The sequence below is a fragment of the Ascidia mentula genome, chromosome 2 (assembly GCF_947561715.1).
Source record: "Ascidia mentula chromosome 2, kaAscMent1.1, whole genome shotgun sequence".
Lineage (NCBI taxonomy): Eukaryota > Metazoa > Chordata > Ascidiacea > Phlebobranchia > Ascidiidae > Ascidia > Ascidia mentula.
Genome location: NC_138567.1, coordinates 5,251,741 through 5,279,595, shown reverse-complemented (window position 1 = coordinate 5,279,595; position 27,855 = coordinate 5,251,741). Strand labels below are relative to the sequence as shown.

At 38.2% G+C, this 27,855-nt stretch overlaps 4 protein-coding genes across 4 annotated transcripts; 1 reads left to right on the top strand and 3 right to left on the bottom strand.

Annotated features, from left to right (window-relative positions):
• Positions 1–149: 149 nt before the first annotated feature.
• LOC145888474 (methylthioribose-1-phosphate isomerase-like) lies at positions 150–2,458 on the bottom strand. The gene is made up of 6 exons (XM_082979229.1): positions 2,270–2,458; positions 1,898–2,124; positions 1,601–1,776; positions 1,264–1,440; positions 766–990; positions 150–286 (listed from the first exon to the last, which is right to left on the bottom strand). Exons 1-6 carry the CDS (start codon positions 2,399–2,401, stop codon positions 150–152), a joined length of 1,074 nt encoding a protein of 357 aa, XP_082835355.1. The 5' UTR covers positions 2,402–2,458.
• A 342-nt stretch (positions 2,459–2,800) lies between these two features.
• LOC145889223 (protein downstream neighbor of son homolog) lies at positions 2,801–6,022 on the bottom strand. Its single transcript, XM_082980126.1, has 13 exons — positions 5,792–6,022; positions 5,535–5,683; positions 5,297–5,414; positions 5,099–5,181; positions 4,854–4,950; positions 4,596–4,780; positions 4,400–4,517; positions 4,207–4,339; positions 4,051–4,131; positions 3,888–3,928; positions 3,694–3,828; positions 3,215–3,358; positions 2,801–3,142 (listed from the first exon to the last, which is right to left on the bottom strand). The coding sequence occupies exons 1-13, from the start codon at positions 5,960–5,962 to the stop codon at positions 2,807–2,809; spliced, it is 1,791 nt and encodes a 596-aa protein (XP_082836252.1). The 5' UTR covers positions 5,963–6,022; the 3' UTR covers positions 2,801–2,806.
• Positions 6,023–6,904: 882 nt separating this feature from the next.
• LOC145889961 (aminopeptidase Ey-like) lies at positions 6,905–16,317 on the top strand. The gene is made up of 25 exons (XM_082981008.1): positions 6,905–7,019; positions 7,208–7,326; positions 7,721–7,795; positions 8,090–8,268; positions 8,720–8,953; positions 9,335–9,491; positions 9,666–9,797; positions 10,066–10,192; positions 10,363–10,517; positions 11,110–11,223; positions 11,564–11,677; positions 11,824–11,889; positions 11,976–12,041; positions 12,456–12,649; positions 12,904–12,998; positions 13,341–13,471; positions 13,640–13,695; positions 13,782–13,929; positions 14,211–14,299; positions 14,365–14,475; positions 14,756–14,908; positions 15,144–15,326; positions 15,456–15,531; positions 15,763–16,018; positions 16,298–16,317. Exons 1-25 carry the CDS (start codon positions 6,905–6,907, stop codon positions 16,315–16,317), a joined length of 3,165 nt encoding a protein of 1,054 aa, XP_082837134.1.
• Positions 16,318–16,741: 424 nt separating this feature from the next.
• On the bottom strand, positions 16,742–24,020 carry LOC145889261 (aminopeptidase Ey-like). Its single transcript, XM_082980182.1, has 19 exons — positions 23,974–24,020; positions 23,520–23,651; positions 23,115–23,241; positions 22,674–22,828; positions 22,273–22,386; positions 21,699–21,812; positions 21,477–21,542; positions 21,325–21,390; positions 20,688–20,881; positions 20,343–20,434; positions 19,844–19,974; positions 19,504–19,559; positions 19,269–19,416; positions 18,890–18,978; positions 18,714–18,824; positions 18,303–18,455; positions 17,810–17,992; positions 17,572–17,647; positions 16,742–17,346 (listed from the first exon to the last, which is right to left on the bottom strand). Exons 1-19 carry the CDS (start codon positions 23,992–23,994, stop codon positions 17,107–17,109), a joined length of 2,268 nt encoding a protein of 755 aa, XP_082836308.1. The 5' UTR covers positions 23,995–24,020; the 3' UTR covers positions 16,742–17,106.
• Between the last annotated feature and the right edge of the window lie 3,835 nt (positions 24,021–27,855).

The window sequence follows — 27,855 nt, the reverse complement described above, 5'->3', positions numbered from 1 at the left end:
ATGAAATGCTACAATAAATATATTCACATGTGACAGTCGAAAGCGTGTATTACTGCCGCACTTTCCACTCGCTGAAACTTCCACAATTGTTGAGCAGCAAGCGAATAAAAAGTAATTAGTAATTCCGAGGAGCAAAGTATAGGGTCGGCTTAGGTGGAGTCGATTTTCTGATCATCCTTTAATGTTTTGATATCGCAAGGGTCGTAGATTCCCTTTTCGGTCACAATTCCCCCTGTGATGAGTTCAGCTGGTGTGACGTCAAACGCTGGGTTCCAACAATTTATGCCTGAGCAAACAATTTAGTTTTCTGTGCGGGGGAAGGGATAGCTAAAGTTAAGTAAAAGGTTTTAACTAAAGTACAATATAAATAACCTTGTGTCAAAACGCAGTTGCTTTAACTAATATTGAAGGTTTTAACCAAAGCACCGACTTTTAAACCAACGAATGAGCAAACAACTACTTGCTTGTTTATCATTTGCAATTATGAGAGATTATTAAATAAAACACCGATTGGGAACATTTCGTTTTCGGAATCGGGGCCACCACCAGCTACGCGGTTATTCATTGTTCATGGAAAATAGAAAGGCGAATATATATGGCAATACTGATGTCGCGATAGCAAGGCAAGAATAATTGCTACACGAAAACCCACGACGCAGCATTCCTTTTTGAACATACAGTTAGTACATATATATCGCTATAACCATAATATCGACATTATCTGCAATACTAACGAAGCAATAAACTCTGTTAAAAGAACCCTACCTTTGGCTGCTATTCTAACCCCGGCAATGGTAGTCAACTCGTCGGGCGGACGCTCTTCAATTGTGATGTCATCGCCATGCTTTATCAAGTCATCGTGGCAAGTGAGGGGAGCAGCGACATAAAATGGAACATTGTGGTGCTTTGCGAGCACAGCGACCTGGTAAGTTCCAATCTTGTTTGCAACATCCCCGTTTACGGACACACGATCAGCTCCAACAACAACCGCTAATGAATATTTTCCAACACAACAAAATAAATAGTTATGGCGCCGCTTCTATATTTTGAATACAAAACAGGTGCAACTTTTAAAGCAAAAAAGCAATACATTTTCGAGGAAACCATAGTTAAGTCCTAATCTTTACTGCAATAACAATCAGGGAAAATACTACAGCTAAAATCTCATCTACTTCAACATTGACTGTCTTCTCTGATCGAAACCATGTTTAAAAATTTTACACACACTCCCTCCCATTAGAAAAAATATATATTTTCTCTTACCTGAGATCTTTCTGGTTCTCATCAATACTCCCACCATGCTGTCAGCAATGAGTGTTGCAGGTAAACCATCATGCACAAGCTCATAGGCTGTAAGCCTTGCCCCCTGATTGTAAGGCCTTGTCTCTGTGCAGTAAACATGCTCAAGAACCCCTTGATTGTGCAAAGATCTGACAACCCCTGAAGTAACAACAAAGGTTTTGGCTAAAAAGAAAAACCTCTTGTAAATGTGCATTTTTGAAATAATTGCAAATGTTTTGCAGCAGAAATAATTTAAAACTTTTCACACAAAGATTTGAAGTAAAAATAATTGCACAAAACCACTTTACCATGCACAAACCTAAAGCAGTGCCATATCCTGCTGTTGCTAGTGATCCTGTATTGCAGTGGGTGAGGATTGTGTATCCAGATTTGGCTTCACTACAATTTGACTGGATATGTTTAGCCGCATGGTTGCTAAGACATTTGTTATCATTGATATCATCGTCCAACATTTTTTCAATATGGTAAAGTATTCTATAAAAATAAGTAATGTTCAAACCAATGTTCATATCATTAATTGGAGCAATCAAGAAACACAAACATGACACACCATGCAAAAAGCCTGTTTTGATATATGAAACTATTCAAAACTTACACTGTCTTCACTTCATCAACTTCTTTAGATTCCATGGAGTCCAATAAACTACAAATCTCCTTAGCTGATTTCGACATATTAACAGCTGTTGGCCGAGCTGTAACCAAATAATCAAGACTCTTTTTAGTAAATTGATTTAATTCCTCAAAGGTTTCAAACTCTTTCCTCCTCAATTCAACAGCAAGACTTAAACACCCCACAATTGCAATGGCAGGTGCCCCTCTGACCTTCAAAACGTTAAAATGTTCAATTATTTGTATATAATTATATACATTTCGACATGAATCAAGTTCTTAACATCAGTTCTTGATACAACTTGTCCAAGAAAATCAAAACTTGCCACTGTGCCGTAGGGAAACTTTCACTCTTTACCTGCATAGTCTTTATTACTTTCCAGCCATCTTCGATGCAACGCACATCAATATATGCAGTGCTATGAGGTAAAAGAAGCTGGTCCAAGATCCGTAGATTTCCGCATTCGTACTTTATCGCTTCTAAAGTCATTGTTTTGTCTGGAATGTCACAACTACAAAGCAGAATTGCAAGTCAAGTGCAAGGAGCTGCTGCTGCTCTTGAAAGTAGGGGAATTCCCAAGCCATGATTGACAGTATTACATGGTCGCTGCAGCCTTTCGTTTAAAAAGAAAAAAATCTAATTTTACTCACTTTCGTCTAAAATAAGGGGCTAACCAGGTTCAAGGGCCTGCGCAGTGGGGCGATCCTGTCTTGTATGGTAATACTTCAACTTGAAAAATGTTGTGCATTGACAAACTTTCCACACAAACTCCAACGTAACATGTCATCGACTATAGCATTTCAAACGTATATTTGTTTCTAATATCAATTATCGCAATCAGAATGAGGAAGAATACAAATAAACTCCATAAAACCACAAGAATGGAAAAAAAGTTTACGAACTCCAAGTAAATTTTCGGTTTCTCGCTGTGACCTGGCGCATTGTGACGCAACCATCACAGGCGCGCAGCCACTCGCAACACTCTTTTGACAATCCACAATCACTGACGTCATCGTTGGTGACGTCAGTCGTTTTCATGCACGGTGCGTTAAACGGTATGGTGTACGCCCTAGTGCTCAATGCAGCAGTGTATTCGCTAGGTGTTTGGCTTCGGTTCAAAAGGGACATAATTCCGAACACGTGGTGGGGTAGGAGAGGCCCAGAAACGTCCAAACTGAAGTTGTGTTTCATTGATGTTGGAGCAGAAAGACGTGGCACGTCTGAAGTCGTCTGCAAACAGTTGAACAAAATGAGCACCCAAAAATGCAATGTGACATTTGTTTTAGGCCCTAGTTATCATACCCTTGCAATCCCTGCTTTATAATCCAGTTTCTTCATAGTGGAACCCATGAAAGCGTGTGGAGAGATTATGGTGGGTGGGACACCTGCCTGAGGCCCTGAGTTTGCGATGCTGCTTCGACAGTTAAGGAGGTAGTTGAACAACAGCTGCAAAAAAATAAAACAAGTAGTAAAAGAAATTGCGGACAAGGTCGCGCTTTCGTTTTTGTTTGTTGCCCTTGGTGTGTGCCGCATACCCTGAATTTACAAGAACACATGTAGTTATGCTCGTATGCAAGTAGCGAACATTGTTTGTTCTATGTTGCACCACTGACTATTACTTTGCTACTCTTACCCTTGCCAGCAATATCCTGCTATTAATCTCTATGGAATTTGTAATTCGATCACAACTTACAATATTCATCCAGCTGTACATTGGGTACAATAGGGGGTTCTGATTGGTTCTCACACAGGTAATATAAAAAACACTAATAGGTTTATACTTGTGTGTTGGAGGTGCCAGATACAAGGACAGCAGTACGAGGCAATCCATCGCTTTGTGTTGCCGATGCTATTTCTCTGCACTGTCGCAAGTTAAGACCGTCACTAATTGTCTTCCAACTTATTTCTTCATCCTCCTGAAATTGTTAGCGTGGTGTTTCTATGGGAATTTGCAAAAAGTTTTTCTTAACCTCACCTCCTCTTGAACACACTTTTCCTTGGATTGGCCGCAAGAATCTAGAAGCAAATGTTGGAAGTAATGCCCAGATTTTACATAGATTCTGTGTCCAAACTTAAATTATGAACTCAGGTACTACTGCATTACTTGAAAAAAAAAACACCATTAATAATAATCACACCTCTGTTTTCTTTATCTGAGCATTCCTGTGGGCTCTGCTGCATAGGCGACTTTGACTTAATGGCTTGATTCTTAATCTCTTCTTTAACAAAAAATAATTACATTGTCAATTTAACAAAAAACTACAACGACCTTAAACACAAACATCCAACTGTACCTTTGGTATCAACCTCACTTAATTCTTGTTCAGCGATAGTTCGTGCCTGTTTAAGAGGCATTGTAAACGTTATACCTTCAGCAGAAAGAGAGTTTCTGAATCCAAGTGAGGTGGGTGTTAGAATGCAATTAACCTTCAAAAATTTTTGGAATTACTTTAGAAATTGCAGCAATGCCCACAGACGTTAACTTACTCCACTTTGTGACACATCTGAGCTTCGGAACAATGCAGTATACATTTGTGAACAAACATAGAAATACGGGCAAAGATTTTGCCGCAGGAGTTGGTAAACTGACCGGAAGGCTGCAGCCCTGTACAATGATACAGTCATACAAAATTTGTACAGCATTTGCCTCAGAACGACTAAAAATAAATTGAACTGTATTTACCAGCTATCATACAAGCTTGACTTGATCCTGTCATCAGTAACTGCTTCACCAGACCCAAGAGAGGTCAATTTGCACTCAGCACCAAATCTTGGAAACAAATTAAACCATGGAATGCTGGGGTGTTGCCAGAAGACAAGGTTTTTACCAAGCTCAATTCTTAGGTCGGTCTGTGTGCAGTTATCAATCTGAAGTATACCATACATCAAATTTACAAACAGTGCAAAAGAAATTAAATAGCATTTAAACAAAGACAAAAACCTTGTCTGGTTGCAATGTAGTTGAATTTCTTACAACTTGTGCCTCTTCTCCACCTTTCATTCTTGCACACCAAGCAAACGTCGAAGGAGATAAAAACCTACGAGTGGTTTATTACGATTATTATTATCATAATTTGTCAATAGCAAACTTATGTATATAGAATCCCACCTTATATTATGTGATACATATCAGTATGTTTTACTAAATTAATTATATACAATAAACTTAATATTAAGACATGTTACCTGGCTTTTGTCTTTATGCTCCAATCTGGGGGAAGAGTATCTTTACCAGCATCTACAGTTGGCTCAGATTTTGGCAGTGTTTCCTATATAAAAAGTTGATTCAAATCATGTAAAAATCAGTGACCTGCAGACAGTGCACACTGTTTTAGCCATCATCTCAACAACATTGCTTCTATAGTATAGATACAAAAATCTCACCATAAATATTCCTTGTATAGAATCTTCATTCAGATAAACAAAACCGAGGTCATTGTTTGACAGTTCCTTGTTCCCCTCTGGACTTGCATTACCAATGTCAAACACTGATTGAGATGAACTACATAAACAAGGGTAAACTGACAAAAGCTTGTTATTATTCGAAACATACAACTTGTATAGTATGGATTAAAAAATATGGTATCATCTGATACAACACTGGGTGAGGTACAAATATTACTTGTCATTATAAATGTCCGAGATGTTTGATACAATTGTGGCTTCAGGTGGAGCCGACAGAGAATCACTAACAGAAAGAATTCTTCGCTTTCCCCCATGATTTGTTTCTGAATTTGAACGTTTCTTGGCAAACGGATTTATTCTTGGTTTCTGCTAAAAAAATTAATTTGCGATGACCATTTTTATGTTGGCTATATCTATAATTACATTCGACCTATTGACCATGAAAATTTTGTTCAGGTAAAAAAATTTATATACCAATGCTCTGTCATCAATTCTTGGCACGTTTCCGTGAGGCTGTGATAAAGACACACTGCGGGATGAAACGTTTTTCCTCCTTTTAATGCGTAGTTTTTTCATCAAATCGTTTGGTTTCTTCCATTCTTCAGTAGAAACAACAACGCCGTAGCTTACATTGTCATCAGACATTTTGTTCTACCTTTCGTTTTACAGCCTTAATTCATTTTAAATTATGAACCATAAGAGCAAAAAAACTGTAACACAATGGCAAAAATAAGATGAAACAACATTGCAAACCAGGGCTGCCAGATGGTCAAAACACTTGACGGCCAATTTTTTTTTCTCTTACGGCCAAAATTCGGCCAAATCACGTTATAAGTTTGATGATTTCCTTGAGAAACGACTATATAGCCGGAAATAAATTCGTAAATTGTATGTTTAAAACACTGTTATCTATGCTTATCAGTGGTTTCAAAACCGGTTATGTTGCTAAAACATTACGATTGCAGCATAATTCTTTGCCAACTCAGTCAAGATTAGTTTATGACGTAACAATTTTTTTGAGACATATTTATGACAACACAATCGTCCACAAATCTATTGATAACCTGAAACCAGCAATGCCTTTTGTGGATTTATATAGTACCAAGTGAAATTCGGCCAAATTCGGCCAAATATCTGCCTTACGGCCAAACGATTTTTTCGCGGCCAGGCCGATTTTCAAACGGCCAAATTTCTGGAATTTGGCCGTGAAGACGGCCAAATGGCAACCCTGTTGCAAACTTAAGATTTTTAAAAATCCCCTCTCTGTATTTTGTTGATATGCATGATTGAGCAACTTTACGCAACAGTGACTTTCCATTTGTTCCTGAAAGATGCAGAGCATGAGTAAGTAAAAGATTCTACGTCTGTAGCGAAAAAGCTTGTGAAGATTGTCTCTTTTATCGGTAGGAGCATTGAATGAAATTAAATAGATGTTTTAAAATATTTTGCCAATGTGCATTTTAGGCGGAAAAGGAATCGTAAATTCTACCTATTCAACAGTCAGCGATGCAATACTGGCTCAGTCATGCATATTTTTGTCAAATTAAATTGTTTTTTTGTGTGCAGTGATTTGTAGTTTTATTCAACATGGGTGAGTCGATGAAAATAGTCGATGGGGAAACTGTCAAGAAGGGGTTTTACATCAGTCAATTTTCCGCTGCCATTTTCGGTATCGTAATCGTGCTCATCTTGGTGGCCGAAGGTAAGTGTACTTACAGCTCCGGTGGTACAGTCTCGTAAGATATACGTATTTAGTTCTTTTTACATATATGACAATGTGACGTCAAACCAACATCTAAACGAGTTAAAATTTGTGCTAATCAGAAAGTGGAAAGTCATTTGCTTGAAATAAGTTTCGGACAAAACTTGTTGTCATTTTTTTTATCACAGGTCTTATCATTGGCTTGGTGGCCCGTCCTACTTGCACAAATGTTGCAAGCCCTGACACAACGACCACTACGGCACCAGTGAAAACCACAACGTTTGCTGCACCTGACACGACAACAATGGTATACCTAAATATCCACGTTATTTTTGTAAGCTTGTTTGTTTTGTGCATGGGGACATTAAAAAAATATAAAAAAGAAAAAACTTCATGAATCAATAAGTTCCAGTTCAAGTAAAACACCTGTTAGGAAATGAAAATCATTCGAAATCACATGAAAATCATTCTAAGACCTATTGGTTGCGCGAAACGTGGATTTTGAGATTTCAAGAATATCTTTTATAGATTTGCGATTCCCTGGCGCTGGCGTAACACCATTTAGTGTTGCAATCTTTTGTTTGATTACGCTGGCAGCGACAAATCGTGCTTTAAAATCTAGACATTTACGATGCACAAGTCGTAACTTGAACTCAAAATTATAAACTAGAATCGTTACAACCGTCAACGTGATTTAATAGGCGTCATTGCAATCCGCTCAACTCATAAAAGAATGGAACAGCGAGGTCGGGGACCCAATGATTCCGTTGGGCAAAGTACGTTTAAGCTAATCTGCTTTCACCCAACCAAGGGAATGCGCAAGCGTAGGAGGGGTCGAATTAAGATAACAGCAGGCTCGCAAAACTGGTTAAAATTGTTCGCAATCGTTGCAACCGGAGGCGCTGACACGACATTTGTAGGAATTTTTATTTCCTTGCCAATAATAGCTGATCGTTTCTGCATCGAAATCACCGGCCGGAAAAAGGACACAAAAATATTTTTGTATGACAATATTATTGATCAACACAAAGTTGCTTGGTTACGTCAACTCAATAAATGTTGCGTCGCAGGCTCCGGGAATATGGGACAACGAGCGTCTGCCCTTAGACCTAATTCCAGAACATTACTGGGTCGATCTTCGGCCAGTTTTCGACGAGTTTCCGACTCCTGAAACCAACATGTTCTACGGATTTTCGTCTGTTCGATATCGCTGTGACAAAGCAACTGACTACCTCATTTTGCACTCCTTGTAAGTGCACGTTTCGAAAGATTTTTGAGACAAGTTCGAGAAATGGATATGAAATTATGTTAATACATGATAGTAAATAAACACCAGTCACTAATCAACTACACGCAGCAAGTTCTAACCATTTTCATGCATTTGAGCGTCACTGACTAGATATAAAACTCTCTGGTATACCTTGTGTCAGTAATTTGTAACTGTGGAATATAAATATAGAGAGTGTTAATTTAAGACCGTGTCAATTTTTTCTAAAAATCATTGCTGTATGGTAAAGCATATCGGATTAGATAAACGTTAGGCTTAAAAACACTTTGTTGTTCTTTTTTGTTTCACAGAAACATGGACAAAGCAGCATATCATGTTGTTTATACCAATAATTTAAATCAAAATTTGTCCTTTGTTGAAATATATCCATTTTATGTATACTTCAGTTTTTCAAAGAGTGTTATGTTTGCAGTGAAATCGAATATACAGCTGAATTTGCGATCACAGACGATGACACCGGCTTGTCTGTTACTATCGTTGATTGGTTTTTCCACCGACCGAACCAGTATCTTGTTGTTCAAACCGCTTCATCGTGTGTAGAAGGAAAAAAATACATATTTAGTGCCCCTGCTTACGAAGGAATTCTCGGCAGTGGTTCGGAAGGACTCTACAGAAGCACTTACACCAACGAGAATGGCGAACTGAGGTATAAGACAATTTGGAATGCTCATAAAATACTCAGTAAAGTTACCACATATAAATGGAACTTTAAATCATATAAAACCCTGCGCTCGTTTGCGTTAATGAAAGGTTATTTCCTTTATATTTTACTAATTACGGAGAAACTCAGAATTCACTTTAATATCACAAAAAAATCATCGTTTACTTTTTTTGACTCAACAATAAGTGTACATTAGTTGCTTCGCCAAACAATGAAGTCGGCCTATAGCTTAAATAAGCCTAAAATAAGAAAAAAATCAGCAACCTTCACATACTCTAGCAAAACCACTAGAAGGCAAGATAGAAAAAACATAAACATGCAAATCAAACAAGAACACGAAAGATTTTCTTGTATTCACATACACAGAATAATCGCGGTAAGCCAGATGGCAAAAACAGGCGCAAGACATGCCTTCCCCTCATTCGACGAACCAGCGATGAAAGCAACTTTCGACATCACGCTGCGTAACCGAGTGGATGACGGCTATGTCGCCATTTCCAATATGCCCGTGCTGAGATATGAGGTAGTTTATGGACTAATGCAAGTTAATTGATAGAAGCTTGCAGCCCAAGCAGCAAGTTATGTAAGATGGGGATACTTTGCCCGCATGTCCCGTCTATTTTGTTTGGGCGCTATCTGTTTCAATGTGTGAAGCTTTTTTTTGCTTTAACGAAGTTTGCTTCTTGTTTTTTAACAGCCGGAAACATTCAAAGAACAATCATGGAATGCCACCGCGTTCGACACCACAAATATAATGCCAACCTACTTGCTCGCATTCGTGGTGGCCGACTTTACATTCGAATCGGGCGCTACACCGAATGGAACTCAGGTACTTGACACAGGAAATTTGTTAATCGCCAGTAACATATATACAGCTCATGCAACAACCACCTTGTAGATTTAATTGTGGCCGCAATATACATTTCAAGTAATATTCTTATGGCAGATTAAAGATTATCAATGTTTCCCTTGACTGTATAGGAACTTGAATAACACATGTGTATGATCAGTGCTACCAATAATGAACATCTTTTTTGATTAAGACCTACATTAAATCCACGTAAACAGCGTACAGTTTGGTTCACAACTGTGTGTAGACCAGAATATACGCGAGGAAAGAAGCGATTGACAACGGGGAAGGAGTTTACTCGGCGTGGGCCACCCCGGCTATACTGGACCACCTCGCTAAAGTTTACAAAATTCCGTACACCTGGCCAAAATCCGGTACAACTTTGGACATAAACATGTATAAACTATGTATTTTTCTCGTTTCTTTGAATTGAATTTGAAGTTGCCTTGGAAATGACAACGGGGTTTGTTTTACAAGGGTATTGCATTGCCTTCAAGGTGGTAAAGTACACTAGATTAGAGCAAGTTGAAATTTTGTTTGTCAGATCAACTTTCGGATCCTAATTTTGCTGCTGGTGCAATGGAAAACTGGGGCTTGGTGCTTTACAGAGAAAGTTTACTGCTTGTCGAGGATAACGTCACCACAGTCCGTAGCAAGTACTCTGTGACGTCAGTGATCGCCCACGAGCTCGCTCACCAGGTGGCGCCAGTGTATATTTACATACCTTTTTTAATTGGAGTACTTTTGCCAGTCATTAACTAATATGCGTGGAAAGCCCGAACAATTCGTAGGGAAAAAGAATTTTGAAGGATTTAAGCGAGTAAAGGTGTTCAGAACTTGCAACGTAGCCTCACACAAGCAGAATACGAAAAAAGCTTAAATAGCAAATTAAGTTCAATAAAAATTAAACCACATTTTGGTAATGTAGGAAAACACAAACCGACAAGTCTTTGGGGGGGTTTATGTCCCGTTTGATACTGCCATTGTTTCCCCAATGCGTTTGACTCCCACATTTATTATACTTGTGTTTTTATTAAAGAGATGTTTTGTGAAATATAATGTTTTTGTTGCTGCCAGGCATACAACTTAATAATCTTAATAATCTGTTCTTCTGGCAAAGATAAAACGTAACTTTATTCACCGACGTTTCGCCTGTTATTCAACAAGGCTTCCTCAAGGTAATGGTACAGCACACAACTAACGCCAAAAAACGTGCCAACACGAAAAAGGGGATAACGCTGTTTTGTGAAAGTATGAAAACTAGGACTTTGTAAGTCTGCATTGATTTTAGTGGTTTGGAAACTTGGTGTCTTGCGCTTGGTGGAATGAGATCTGGTTGAACGAGGGATTTGCGACCTACGTGTCTTACATTGGAGTTGACGGAGTCCAACCCACTTGGCACTCAGTATGTATCGGATCATAAGCCCAGCAATCTTCTTTACAACTAATCAAAGCTATGTCATATAAGATCTTATCAGTGCAGCTGTTTTTTGTGGCCCCCAGGGCTAGCTTTTCATCTAGCAGTGTACACTGTTTTCTGTAGATCTCAATGATTATTATGGCTCTTTAAATTAAAGTTAGTTTGGCAAGAATTGTGCCTCTTGAACTCTATGCTATATCCACCTTTCCCTGGAACAACCCCTCCCACACTTCCCCTCTTTTCAACGTTCTCTTTGTCTCTGTTTGTATGTGTCTGTGTTTAAGATGGATTATAAACAGCTTTATTCCGGCGTTTTCATTTACAGGATGAAATGTTTATACTTGACGATCTACAAGAAGCACTCTCGTCCGATTCTCGTTCTACATCCCATCCTCTAGTACATCCGGAGGGTTATTTCTCGACTATTGTCTACTCAAAGGTACTTGATATTTCCAAACATGTTTTACAATTTTCACTAACTAAACGTTATGCTCATGCAAATTGTAGGTTATTTCATCAATTTATCGTTTTCAAATTTTGTAGAAAGTTTACAGTTTTTCATTTTTAGTTTAATATATTTTGCAGGGCTGTTCTGTACTTAGAATGATAAACGATTTCTTGGGTGAGCTAACATTCACAATTGCTCTCACAGTAAGTACATGACCATATGTTCGATTAATAAAAACATGGATATTATCAATGGGTCCTTGGCGAATCTTAACAAAACGTCTTTTCAGAACTATCTGTTGGAATTTCAATACGGGAATGCTGAGCACGATGATCTCTTTAAACACTGGATAAATGTAAGTGTAACCAAGCAAATACAAAATAGATCTGTGTCAGTACACGGAGTACAGGTCTAGTTTATGTGCACTTGCATGAAATCGTTTGAAACTCATAGTTTAATGGAGGTATTTTCTACTCTAAAAACTCGTTTAGAACCTGAGTTGGCCAGTACTGTTCATATTTGTTAAAATCATACAACAATATAAAGTTGCAATATCATGCCGTTGCTACACTACGTTCACGACAGGTCTGCACGTATCTCAACCACATCCAAAGGCGTCACACAAAGCACAAACGCAAACGCTAGTGGTGTAGGCGTATGTTTATACCTAAGCATGTAGCATTGCCGTAATCACACATAAAGGTCAAAGAATAAATGGATCGGTTTATAGTTCACCATTCGATTTGAGATTAATCAAAGATTTTTATAGCAAGCGGCTGCAGATGGACTCACATTTCCTTACGACCTTCAACTGGTTTTTGAGAGCTGGACTTTGCAAATGGGATATCCCCTCATCACCGTAACACCAGGAACTAATCTCGGTGAATTTGATCTCAAACAGGAATACTTTCTGGTTGACCCTGATGATAGTCCTGTTAGCACACCTGGAAGCGATACATACAAGTTGGTTTAGTTTGAAGCCAAAATAATATTGATGGAGTAAAAGTTTTTGTCATTTAAAGTGCTAGATGTTTGGTAAATAAAGAAAATGATAGCGTGTTAAGCAACGCAACATTATTTACACTTCTGCTCGTGCAAGTAAAGGCCAAGTTTAAGAGATTTTGCCTTTACTTAATCTTCTATTCAATCAAAGTAATGTATGTCATATGTGATCGTATGAATGTCAACATTTACACAAAACATACTGTATTTTTTAGCTACCAGTGGTACGTTCCATTTACATACAAGACGGAGAGTGGCATTGGTATGAACACTAAAAACACCATTTGGATGGGACCAAAAAACGAAATAAGTAAGATAATTTCCATGCTGTTTGTACTAAATCATAAAATAAAGTTTATTTAACCTTTAAGTAATGGTTATTACATCATTGCTGTCCATTGAATAGGATTCGCCATGGTTAGACTTAAATAATTTACACCTTGTTTATTAGATTCCCTTCCATCAGCGAAATGTGTCATAGGAAAACTTATTGTAATTACGTAGTGCTAACAACTCGAATATAACTAGATGCGGTTCCGTACAACAAAAAATGCTATCTTATTAGAACCACGAAATGACGCGTTGCTTGGCGTAGTGACGTAATCACTTCAGCACTCTTTTGTAGAATATGACCCTTATTTTATGTTCACAGCAACAATATCAGGATCTGCCTCAGATACTTACATTCTCGGCAACATTCAGGCGAAGGGATTCTACAGAATTCATTACCATAAGACACTATGGGACAAAATCGTTGCTAAACTGAACAGTGTTTCCTTTACGGTATGAAAACTTTTTCAAACGGGTTGTATACTCTTCAGCACATTCTGATTGATTTGGTATAATAAAATTTCTTAATTATCCCGCGTTATTGTCTCTGAATTTGTAATAACATTTGTGTCCACAAAAAAAACTTTTTGGTGATTCATCGACAGAACTTTTGTGTTTTAGGATGTTTCGCCACAGACGAGAGCACAACTTATCGACGATGCCTTTAACCTAGTGAGGTTAGTCAAGTTTGAGTCAGCGGAGCTAAATACTGAGATTAGATGTTGGGAATTGGACTATATCTATTTGTATGTATTTTGCGTAGAGCCAACAAAATGGCAGTCACCGAGGCTTTGGCTGTGACTGACTACTTGTACCGTGATGTTGATTACATACCATGGAAGTCCTTCATTGACGAAATGATTTATTTCGGAGATATGTTGTCGAGGTCACCAATCTACACCGACTTTAGGGTTAGTTGAATCACTGAATAAAGCGGGGCCATTTTCAATGCTTTGTAGCAAATCTATCGCTGTCTGTAAAAAAAATGTGTGGCCCTTTCGGGCTCCTTAAATCTTATCACTTGTTCAGGGCCAAACACTGACATGCCCTTATCACTAAATAAAGTTTTTTTGCATTAAAATAATTCGGCCTATTAATATTTTATTGAAGAGAGGGCTCAAATTTTTAGATTAAATAAATCAATCTCGTTCTAAGTTTTCTACAAGATGGCCAATTTCTGTTTTTGTTTCAGAGAAAAATGGTGGAACTGATTGAACCGTCACTGTATTCGTATTATGGCTGGGACGACTCGAATACAGACGACGATCAGTTTATATCTAGGTTGGATGTGATATTTACTAATCACTACAACAAACATATAACTCTTGCACAATTAATCATACCAGAATGGCCAGAGACGAGGCCATAACATTTGCGTGCGATTACGGGAGCCAGGATTGCATCATCAACGCAACTAGGAGGTTTGATGAATGGAAGATGATGACACCAGTGACAAGGTTCATAAATGTTTAATTTCAATTTCTTACCTAAACACGGGTCAATTTACTTTTGTAAATAATGTATAAACGACTATATGCTTGCTAAATACAAACGTTTCTACATGAAGCTGGTTTGATTTAATACCGTTGCAAAAAATTATACTTTAGAAGTAAAATAGTAAAGAATTTAACGAATGGGTATTGAGATTATTGCAGGTGGCTAAGTTTGCAACGAACGAAACTGGCATTTTCATTATTTGTTAATAAAATAACTTATTATTGAATGTACGTGTTGCAGTCCAAGCGGAAACACGTACCTCCCCAGTCTTACAACAGTTTATCGCACCGACGTTTATTGCAACGGGATACGCGAAGGAACGGTTGAAGATTGGGACTTTGTGTTCAATCAGATTCCTAATATCGAAAATTACGATTATCAAGTTAGTCTAAGGTAAGTATTTTGTTCCCGCTTTTAATTTGCGTTTCCAATAATTTACAAATTACAAAAAAAGCTTCGATCCACGATCGAAATATTCACATTATTTTTTGTTTTTCCAAGCTTTATCTGTTGTTGTTGTACAACCAGGTAAAAAGGGTTTGAAATGCGGCATGTCATCGTTCAACTTCTACTACCTCGCACCATCAACTTGTACTTCACTTCACGTAAAACCACTTGATTTTTTCAGATGGGCGCTGTCTTGCAGCAAAGACCCGTGGGTGCTTCACCGTTATCTGGAATACGCATTGGATCCAGCTAAAATACCAGCAAGCGAAATGTCCAAGACATTTGTGTATGTGGCGGGCAAAGAAAGCGGAAAATACGAAGCCATGTCATTCCTTTCTAACAACTGGGACGCCGTCGTTGCTGCGTAAGAGCCCATAGTCACTAAAGCAACCAAATTACTTACTGACGAGAGTTATGTTGAAAAAGACATATTGGCTTAATTAATCATTTTTTTAATTCGTGTAAATGTAATTAATCTAACGTATGTTTATAGTGGAACCATTAATGCCTCAATTGATCTTATTGACTCTGCTGTGGATCTTTTCTCGACAGAATTTGATGTTTCTCTTGTGAGTGTTTTCTTTCTTTCCTTGGGATCCAATTTTGAGACTAAATTGTTCTTGCACCGTGATAAATAGGGTGGCAAAAACTCCATTGTGAATGTATTTAGCTTTTGGCATTTTTTGTCACCAATCAAAAACCATTTTCGACCAAAAACATTTTCAAACAATATTATTTCATAGAACTTTTTACGTATATGAAAACCTGGGTATTCGTATTGACCAAGTATGTGTTTTTAGCTTGAGTCCATGAAAGACGTAGCCCCCGCTTCGATGACCGGCACCCTCAACTCGTACATTGACATTGTGCAAGAGAACATTCTGTGGAGAAGTACGCACGAAGCGGATATCGGAGTTTGGGTCGGAAGTGCAGCAAAAGTGAATCCCGCCACACCACGCAAGAGGATGTACGTGCGAGAAAAACTACCAAACTTTAATTTTGCTTTCAGAAAGAAGTACAGATTCTCCAAGCCATACTTACTGAATTTTAGTTATAGTGTGATCGTATATATGTTTAAATTATTTATTCAACTTGCGATTTACCCTATGATTTCAATGTTATATCAGTTTGTTTCCGTGGTTTAATGTCTGTGACTTTGTACAAACATCTGCATCAATCTCGTATAATTTGTCAATGCTGTGATACAGACCCATTGCGGGATTGAACGTTTTTCGTAGTTTTACATCAAATCGTTTGGATCTTCCATTCTTTATTGAAAACAACTACGCCATTGAGTAAATTTTCATTTGACATTTTGTTCTATCTGTTTCACAGGTTTATTTCATTTCAAATAATAAATTATAAGAGCAAAAAAACTGTAACACAATGGCAAAAAATATATATGAAACACCATTGTAAACTTTACATTTTAAAAATCACCTCTCTGTATTTTGTTGATATACATGATTGAGCAACTTTACGCACCACTGACTTTTCACTTGTTCCTGAAAGATGCAGAGCATAAGATACTACGTATGTAGCGTAAAAGCTTGTGAAGATTGTCTCTTTTATCGGTAGGAGCATTGAATGCAATTAAATAGATGTTTCAAAATATTTTAAGCGAAAAAGAAGACGTAAATTTCTTCTACAGAACAATCTGCAAAGTACATTCCGTTTGATCTCGGACCTTTCTTCCAATTTCAGGCCTTTAAGTTACACGAAAAGAAAGCTTTCAACATCCACACGTGTAAAGTTACATTTTTCTTTATTTGGGTGTAATTTTTTAATTGCCAAAAAGAGTAAGTATCCCATGCAGCACCGTCGTATTTCTTGCTCTCACCATAAACAAATTCCACGACACCAATAGACGGTTCGCTAATTGCAACACATTTCACAAATTATTTAAAAATATAACAATTTCACATTGAGAAGAAAAATTTTTCTGCAGAACTGTACAGGCCTACAAACACTCGCTCTAACAAACTGATCAACAAACTGAGCCGTTTGTGCAAGGTCGCAGATGTTAGACCACGGAAACAGATTGAAATAACATTCAACAATGTCCAGCGCAAATTATAGGATTAATCGCAATTTGAAGAAATAAATTGAAGACATATGGTCAGCACACTACAACTAAAATTCAGTTAGTAAGGCTTGGAGAATCTGTACTTCTTTCTGAAAGCAAAATTAAAGTTTGGTAGTTTATCTCGCACGTACATCCTCTTGCGTGGTGTGGCGGGATTCACTTTTGCTGCACTTCCGACCCAAACTCCGATATCCGCTTCGTGCGTACTTCTCCACATAATGTTCTCTTGCACAATGTCGATGTACGAGTTGAGGGTGCCGGTCATTGAAGCGGGGGCTACGTCTTTCATGGACTCAAGCTAAAAACACATACTTGATCACTACGAAAATACCCAGGTTTTCATATACGTAAAAAGTTCTATGAAATAATATTGTTTAAAAATGTTCGTTGGTCAACAATGCATTTTGATTGGTGACAAAAATGCCAATAACAAAATACACCCACAATGGAGTTTTTGCCATCGTATTTTTCACTGTGCAAGAACATTGTAGTCTCAAAATTGGATCCCAATGAAAACACTTACCAGAGAAATATCAAATTCTGTCGAGAAAAGATCCACAGCAGAGTCAATGAGGTTGACTGCAGCATTAAGAGTTCCACTATAAACATAACTTAGATTCAATACATTCGCACGCAATAAACGTTTAACCCAAAAGCCAATATGTCCTTTTTATGACTTAAGTTAACTTTGTTCTATTCATTTTTAATACAATTTTTGCCAAAAATTACTTTGGTTGTTTTTACTGGCTATGGGCTCTTACGCAGCAACAACGGCGTCCCAGTTGTTGTAAAGGAATGACATGGCTTCGTATTTTCCGCTTTCTTTGCCCGCCACATACACAAATGTCCTCGCTATTTCGCTTGCTGGGATTTTAGCTGGATCCAAAGCGTATTCCAGATAACGGTGAAGGACCCACGGGTCTTTGCTACAAGATAGCGCCCATCTAAAAAAATCAATTGATTTTACGTGAAGTAAAGTACAAGTTGATGGTGGGAGGTAGCAGGAGTTGAACAGTGTCATGCCGAACTCAAACCTTTAACATGACTATATACAATAACAACAGATATAGCTTAGAAAAAAACAAAAATAATGTGAATATTTCGATCGTGAATCGAAGTTTTTTTTGTAATTTTAAAATTATTGGAAACGCAAACGAAATCCAGGAAGGATACCATTTTGAACGATACTTAAAATCTCATAAGATGGCGTGTGTAGAAGACAGAATCGTTTAAAAGCGGGAACAAATTACCTACCTCAGACTAATTTGGTAATCGTAATTTTCGATATTAGGAATCTGATTGAACACAAAGTCCCAATCTTCAACCGTTCCTTCGCGTATCCCGTTGCAATAAACGTCGGTGCGATAAACTGTTGTAAGACTGGGGAGGTACGTGTTTCCGCTTGGACTATAACACGAAAATGGCATAATCGTTCGTTGCAAACTTAGCCACCTGCAACAATCTCAACACCCATTCGTTAAATTCTTTGCTATTTTAGTGGTAATTTTTTTTTTTGATTTACTAATAATTTTTTGCAATGATACTAAATCAAACCAGCTTCATATAGAAACGTTTGTATTTAGCAAACATAGTCATTTATACATTATTTACAAAAGTAAATGGACCAGTGTTTAGGTAAGAAATTGAAACTAAACATTTCTGAACCTTGTTACTGGTGTCATCACCTTCCATTCATCAAACCTCCTAGTTGCGTTGATGATGCAATCCTGGCTTCCGTAATCGCACGCAAATGTTATGGCCTCGTCTCTGGCCATTCTGGTATGATTAGTTGTACAAGATTTACACGAATGTTGTAATGGTAAGGAAATGTTTCGACTAACCTAGCGATAAACTGATCGTCGGCTGTATTCGAGTCGTCCCAGCCATAATACGTATACAGTGACGGTTCAACCAGCTCCACCATTTTTCTCTGAAACAAAAACAAAATTTGGACAACTTATCGAAACATTGGAACGACATTGATTTATTTAATCTTAAAATTTGAGCCTTCTCTTAAATAAAGTATCAATAGGTCGAATTGTTTTAATGCAAAATAACTTCTCTATTTATTGATAAGGGCATGTCAGTGTTTGGCCCTGTATCAAGTGATAAGATTCAAGGATTTTGAAGGGGCTATACCTTACGATTGTATTATGTACAACGATAGGTTTTCTGAAAAGCATTGAAAATGATCCCGCTTCAATCAGTGATTCAACTAACCCTGAAGTCGGTGTAGATTGGTGACCCCGACAACATATCTCCGAAATAAACCATTTCGTCAGTGAAGGACTCCCATGGAATGTAATCAACATCACGGTGCAAGTAGTCAGTCACAGCCAAAGCGTCCGTGACAGTCATTTTGTTGGCTCTACACAAAAATACATACAAATAGATATAGTCCAATTCCCAACATCTAATCTCAGTATTTAGCTCCGCTGACTCAAACTTGACTAACCTTACTAGGTTAAAGGCATCGTCGATAAGTTGTGCTCTGGTTTGTGGCGAAATATCCTAAAACACAAATGTTCTGTCGATGAATTACCAAAAGGTTTTATTGTTGACACAATTGTTATTTCAAATTCAGAGATAATAACACAGGGTAATCAAGTAACTATAGAGTATCCCAACTGTTTTGGATGAGGTTAAGATAGTGCGCGGCAGTAACGCATGGAAATTTCGTAGACGTAGTGTATCAAAGGCTTACTTATCATTGTTTTATGATTTCAATAAAAGAAACTTAAGTAATTCAATTAGAATGAGCTGATGATTTCGTGTCTTTGTAAAAGTATACAAACCGTAAAAGAAACACTATTCAGTTTAGCAACGATTTTGTCCCATAGTGTCTTTTCGTAATGAATTCTGTAGAATCCCTTCGCCTGAATGTTGCCGAGAATGTAAGTATCAGAGGCAGATCCTGATATTGTTGCTGTGAACATAAATTAAGGGTCATATTCCACAATAGAGTGCTGAAGTGATTACGTCACTACGCCAAGCAACGCGTCATTTCGTGGTTCCAATAAGATAGTATTTTTGTTGTTGTACGGAACCGCATCTAGTTATATTCGAGTTTTTAGCACTACGTAATTACAATAAGTTTTCTTTTGACACATTTCGCTGATGAAATGAAATCTAATAAATGAGGTGTAAATTATTTTAAGTCCAATAACCGTGTGGAATCCTTTTCAAAGTACAGCATTGGCGTAATAGCCATCACTTAAAGGTTAAATAAACTTGACCTGATGTTATGTTTCAGTATAAAGAGCAGGGGAAGCAAGTCTTCAATACAGATCGTACTTATTGTGTTTGGTCCCATCCAAATGGTGTTTTTAGTGTTCATATCAATGCCAATCTCCGTCTTGTATGAAAATGGAACGTACCACTGGTAGCTAAACATTGCAGTATGTTTTTATATGAATATTGGCATTCATATGATCGCATATGACGCACAGTATTTTTTTTTTTATAAAAAGAGATTATATAGAAGCAAAATCTGTTGAATATAGCAAATACTGGCACGTGCAGAAATGTAAGCAATATTTGGTTGGTACACACTCTACCATGGACCAATTTTCACTACTTTGCAAAAGTTTAACGCTTTACAAGATGCATTGATTTAGTCACAAACTCGTCAAAACCAACTTGTATGTATCACTTCCAGGTGTGCTAACAGGACTATCATCAGGATCAACCAGAAAGTATTCCTGTTTGAGATCAAATTCACCAAGATTTGTTCCTGGGGTTACGGTGATGAGGGGGTATCCCATTTGCAAAGTCCAGCTCTCAAAAACTAGTTGAAGGTCGTAAGGAAATGTGAGTCCATCTGCAGCCGCTTGCTATAAAACAAAATTTGATTAATCCCAAACCGAATGGTGGACTATGAAGCGAGTCATTTATTCTCTGACCTTTATGTATAATTAAGGTAATGCTACATGCTCGTTAATGGCCAGCTAGTTTTGACCTACACCTCCAGCGTTGGCGTTTGTGCTTTGTATGGCACCTTTGGGTGTGTTTGAAATACTATGTGCGTGACAGTAACGCATGACCTGTCGTAGACGTAGTGTAGCAACGGTTTACTTTTCAATACGTTTGATGATTTCAAAAAAATAAGCAGAACTGGCATAAGCAGGTTCTAAACGAGGCTCAAGAGAAGAAACAAATATTCCTATACATCCTTCAAATAATAGGTTTCAAAATATTCTGTAGAAGTTCACATAAACTAGATCTGTACCCCATGTACTGACAGAGCTATTTTTTGAATTTGTTTTGTTACACTTACATTTATCCAGTGTTTGAAGAGATCGTCGTGCTCCGCATTCCCGTATTGAAATTCCAACAGGTAGTTCTAAAAAGACGTTTTGTTACGATTCGCCAAGGACCCATTGATATTATCCACGTTTTCATTAATTAAACATATGGTCATGTACTTACTGTGAGAGCAGTTGTAAATGTTGGCTCACCCAAGAAATCGTGTATCATTCTAATTACAGAACCACCCTGCAAAATAAATTAAACCTATAATGAAAGCCTATAAACTTTCAACAAATTTTCATTTTCAAAAAGAAATAACCTTACATAAACATTAGCTGCATTTGCATGGGCATAACGTTTAGTTAGTGTACATTGTAGAATATTTTTGGGAACGTAAAGTACCTTTGAGTAGCTAATAGTCGAGAAATAACCCTCTGGATGCACTAGAGGATGGGATGTAGAACGAGAATCGACCGAGAGTGCTCCTTGTAACTCATCAAGTATAAACATTTCATCCTGTAAATGAAATGGCCGGAATAGCAGTTACTATAACCCGTCTAATACACATGCAGACATCGGCAAAGATAGAGGATGAGAGAGATGTTAGGCGAAGGTTTAATATGGCATAGAATTAACGAGGCACAAATCTTGCCAAACTGACTTTAATTAGCAATGTGGAGCCAATAATATGAATTGTGTAAAAGCTGCAGACAGACGGCCACTGTTTCGTCCTAAAAGGTCATAAAAGGTCTCATCAGTGCAGCTGGTGTGACTATAAGACGACTTTGCTGACCAAACGACCAAGCAAAGACTTCCACTTTGTGGTGACTATACAATCACCGTCATCCGTTGGGCACCAAACTAGGTGCAAGCAAAACGGAGAAAACAAGGTGGAAACACTATGGCCAAGCAAAGCTCAACCAATAGTTTACATCAGTTGTAATGAAGATTGCTCGACTTATGATCTTTCACTTACTGAGTGCCAAGTGGGTTGGACTCCGTCAACTCCAATGTAAGACACATAGGTCGCAAATCCCTCGTTCAACCAGATCTCATTCCACCAAGCGCAAGACACCAAGTTTCCAAACCACTAAAATAATACGTTCAAAATAACACTACTTCATTACAAGCACAGGTGAACTGAATCTGTAAGTCAAGCGCTTGACGTGGCAATGAGGGTATCAAACGGGACATAGCCCCTTCCAAAGTTGAAGACTTGTTGGTTTGTGTTTTCCCATGTACCCAAAGTGGTATTGAACTAATATGTCATTTAGGCTTTTTTCGTATTCTGCTTAGGTGAGGCTACGTTGCGAATTCCATAAACTTTTTCTCGCTTAAACCCATGAAAAAAGACATGAAAATGTACACTAACGCCACCTGGTGAGCGAGCTCGTGGGCGATCACTGATGTGACAGAGTACTTGCTACGGACTGTGGTGACGTTATCCTCGACAAGCAGTAAACTTTCTCTATACAGCACCAAGCCCCAGTTTTCCATTGCACCAGCAGCGAAATCAGGTGCCGAAAGTTGATCTGACAAATAAAATTTTGACATGCTATAACTTTGTGTACTTAATCACATTGAAGGCAATGATTGATCATGCTCTTTTAATTGTTTTTCAATCATTAGTTTCAGGCCCGGCAGTAGCCTGGATAAATAAGCCCAGTTGCATGTCATTTTCAATTTTCAAGCAACGAGCAAAAATACATATAGTGTATACATGCTTAGGCCGAAAATTAAAACTTCAGTTGTGTTGCAAAGTTAACATCTACGAAACAATACACAAATTGCATTTGTTGTTAAACAGGAAAACTGTACCAGATTTTGGCCAGGTGTACGGAATTTTGTAAACTATAGCGAGGTGGTCCAGGATAGCCGGGGTTGCCCACGCCGAGTAAACTCCTTCCCCGTTGTCGATCGCTTCTTTCCTCGCGTATATTCTGGTCTACACAGTTGGGAACCAAATTGTACGCGGTTTACGTTGATTTAAAGCAGGTTTTAAACAAAGAAATTATCAAACAACAACGTTTGGCCAACATCGTTAGCACATATCACACATATGTGTTATTTAAGTTATTTAAGTCCCTACAGTCAAGCGAAACATTGATAATCTTTAATCCGCTATAACCTAAAATCCAAAATCTAATCTAGAACTTAAAATCTTTATTGAGGCCACAATTAAATCTACAAGGTGGTTGTAACATATGCTTTACAAACTTGTACCTGAGTTCCATTTTCTGTAAAACCCGGTTCGAAGGTAAAGTCAGCCACCACGAATGCGAGCAAGTAGGTTGGCATTATATTTGTGGTGTCAAACACGGTGGCATTCCATGATTGTCCTTTAAATGTTTCCGGCTGTTGAAAAACAAGAAGCAAACTTTGTTTCCTGTTTTTGACCACACCTGTATTTGAACCCGGGATATCCTGGCCATGAATCCCGGGCAGGATTTCTTCATGGTATATGGGTTTTGGGCTGGTAATTGGTAGCATTGGTCAAGCGCCAGACCCATATAACAAGTACCAAACTTCTTTAAAGCAACCCAAAACATTACAAATTGAAACAGATAGAGGCCAAACAAAGAGCAGTGCCATGGGGTCAAAGTATTCCCCATCTTACATAACTTGCTGCTTGGGCTGCAAGCTTATATCATTTAACTTGCATTAGTCCATAAACTACCTTATATCTGAGCACCGGCATATTGGAAATGGCGATATAGCCGTCATCCACTCGGTTACGCAGCGTGATGTCGAAAGTTGCTTTCATTGCTGGTTCGTCGAATGAGGGGAAGGCATGTCTCGCGCCTGTTGTTTCCATCTGGGTGACCGCGATTATTCTGTGCACGTGAATATAAGAAAATCTGTCGTGTTCTTCTTTGGTTTCTATGTTTAGGGTTACAAAAGTAGGTAAAAGTTGCTAAATGTCTCCTCATTTCAGGCTTCTGATGTCCTTGGCCTGTATTGTTTGGCAAAGCAACTAATATTTGTCTTTCACTGTTTAATCAGAAAAAATTAAACGATGTTTTGTTTGTGATGATAACGTGAATTCTGAATCCGCCTTAGTAAGGGATAGAATGCAAATAATATTTCATGGACGCAAACGAGTGCAGGGTTTTAAGTTATTTAAAGTTCCATTTGTGTGGTAACTTTACTGGAGTATTTTATAAGCAATCCAAATTATACCTCAGGTCGCCAGTCTCGTTGATGTAGGTGCTTCTGTAGAGTCCTTCCAAATCATTGCCGAGAATCCCATTGTAAGCAGGGGCACCAAATGTGTACTTTTTCCCTGCTACACATGGTGACGCGGTTTGTATAACAAGATACTGGTTCGGTCGGTGGAAAAACCAATCAACGATAGTAACAGGTGATCCGGTGTCATCGTCTGTGATCGTGAATTCAGCTGTATAATTGATTTCACTGCAAACACAGAATTTTTTGAGAAACGGAAGTTTACATATAGGGATATATTCCAACGATGAAAAAAAATTATTTTGAATTATTGGTATAAAAAACATAATATGCTGCTCTGTCCATGTTTCTGCTTTCACATGTGAAACAGAAAAGACCAACAAAGAGTTTTGGAGCTTAACGTTTATCTAATCCGATATGCTTTACCATACAGTGATGATTTTTTTCAGAATAAAAGTTTATACGTTTTTCAGTCGTTTTGTTAAATGGACTGACTACGAGATCTAAAATTAACTTTTCCGTATCTATAATGCACGTTTAACAGATTACTAGCACGAGTTATACAAATGACTTTCATATCTTTTCAGTGAAAAGTAACTGCATCAAAATAGTTAGAACTTGTTTCGTGTAGTTGATTGGCGACTGGTGTTTATTTATTATCATGTATTAGCATAATTTCATATCCATTTCACGAATTTGTCTTACAAATCTTTTGGAGCTCAAACCACACTATGATATAGGAAACGTGAACTTACTATGAGTGCAAAATGAGGTAGTCGGTAGCATTGTCACAACGATATCGAACAGACGAAAATCCGTAGAACATGTTGGTTACAGGAGTCGGAAACTCGTCGAAAACTGGCCGAAGATCGACCCAGTAATGTTCTGGAATTAGGTCTAAGGGCAGACGCTCGTTGTCCCATATTCCTGGAGCCTGCAACGCAACATGTGTTGAGTTGACGCAACCAAGCAACTTTATGTGGAATAAAAATGTTGTTAAAACAAAAGTTTTTTTTGCATGGCTAAAATTTTGGGGCCCTTTTCCGGCAAGTGATTTCGGTGCTAAAACGATCAGCAAATATTGGCAAGGAAATAAAATTCCTACAAATGTCGCGTCAGCGCCTCCGGTTGCAATGATTGCGAACAATTTCACCGGATTTACGAGCTTGTTGTTTCAATTCAGCTCCGACACGGTCGTGTTATCGTTTGTTTGTCCAACAGATAAGTGGCTATGTTTGCGTACAACTTTGTGCCTGTCACAAGTGTGTACAGAACTAAAAACGCGGTGGTTTGCGTTTGCTCAATCCCTTGGTTGGGTGAAAGCAGGTTACGCCATAACGTACTTTGCCCAACGGAGTCATGAGGTCACCGAACTCGCTGTTCCATTCTTTTATGAGTTGTGCGGATTGCAATGACGCCTATTAAATCACGTTAACGGTTGTAACGATTGTGGTTTATAACTTTAAGTTTAATTTACGACTTATGCATCGTAAATGCCTGGATTTTTAATGCACGTTAAAATGCCAGTTACGCCAATTCTCGCTGCCAGCGTCATCAAACAAACGATTTCAACACTAAATTGTGTTACGCCGCCAGAAAATCACAAAACGTCCAACTAAAAAATATTCTTGTACCGAAAATGTTACGTTTTTTTTAACTTTTCTATTTCAATAAGGTGCGATGTAACCATGTGAATGCATATCTCAAATTCCACGTTTCGCGCATCCATTAGGTTTTAGAATGATGTGATTTCGAATGATTTTAAATTCCGACAATATTTTTTTACTTGAACTGGAAATTATTCATTCATGAAGTTTTTTCTTTTTTTAGATTTTTTACCTCATGAAATTTGTTACCTTTTTTAGATTTTTTATTACAAATGTTTGCCTCTTTTGTATGTTACTAATGTTCCCCTACACAAACAAGCTTGCAAAAAATAATGATATGAAACCTATAGGATGTACCATAGTTGTCGCATCTGGTGCAGCGGTCGTTGTTGTCACTGGGGCGGTAGTGGTGGTTCCTGCTGCAATCGTTGTGGTTTTTACTGGTGCCGTGGTCGTTGTGTCAGGGCTTGCAACATTTGTGCAAGTAGGACGGGCCACCAAGCCAATGATAAGACCTGTGATCAAAATAATGACAACAAATTATGTCCGTGTAACATACGTCACAGAAACCAGTGTTTGTATTGCGTAATGTTTTGCGTGTGTAACATACGTCACAGAGGCCAGCGCTTGCACAATCCCATACTGGGGCCCATATGATAAATTCATCGAATGTTCTCGAGTAACATAATACAAGGAGGATCAACTCCTTCAGCTAGTGTGCAACAGAATGTGTGAACAAGCGACTGCTAGTACAGCACGCGTGAATCATCTATATCCGCTCCCACAGATAATCTGGATGTGTACTGTATTTTATGTTCCTGCAATATATTACTTCAAGCGCCTCATGATATCACGTGACATTATTGACCAATCAGCTCTCATAATGGAGAGCGTTAAAGAGCCCAGTTTAGACCGATAAATTCATTCTATTTGATTCTACTTGATTCTATTTGATTCCATTCGATTCTACTTGTTTTATCGTATTACTGTTACACTGCTAATATTACTGAGACTCTACAAGCTATTCGCCGGCTTGGGATTTATTCCCATAGCCTGATAATAAACTGTTTATTTGGAATCAGCTGTTTGCTGGTGAGAACGAGGCAGAAGCAGATTTAATAATCGAAGAGACTCAATAACCGCTCAGGCCATCGAGACACTGTTAAATATCTCAGAAACACTTCGAGTTATTTACAATAGTGCCCCGTCTTCGGCAACTCCCTTGAGATCAGAGAGAAGAAGCAGACGTGTTTCACCAGCCAGTAGACCAAGATACCCGGCAAACCGACGACCCGGCCCGTACAACCCCAGGCGACCAGCACGCCAACCCAGACGCCCAGGTGACAATCTGTCTCCAACTTCTCAAATATTTTTCGACCAGGAATTCCAGCTCTATTCCCGTCCTCGCAACCACTCAACCTTGGACCCCCCCAAGGATTTACAGGAACAAGCAAATCCAACACCCAAGAATCGACTTTCCGGAAAATCCAGAACAAGAACCGGCGGACATCCACAGCCCGTGAGGTACAATGTAAAAACAATTTCAGCGACGATCGCCCTGTACAAACTCTAAACGCGCCGAAAACCATGTTGTAATTCGCATTTAAACGTTTTAATGACATACTATATATATGTGTATGTACAAAACATGGTTAAACACTTATGTTCATAATTCGCCTCCTGAAAGCCACATAACTTTTTTCGCATTGATGACGGTCCGTCCAACATTTTAGCGGATCCAGGAGGACAACTAAGTTCGGTATTGT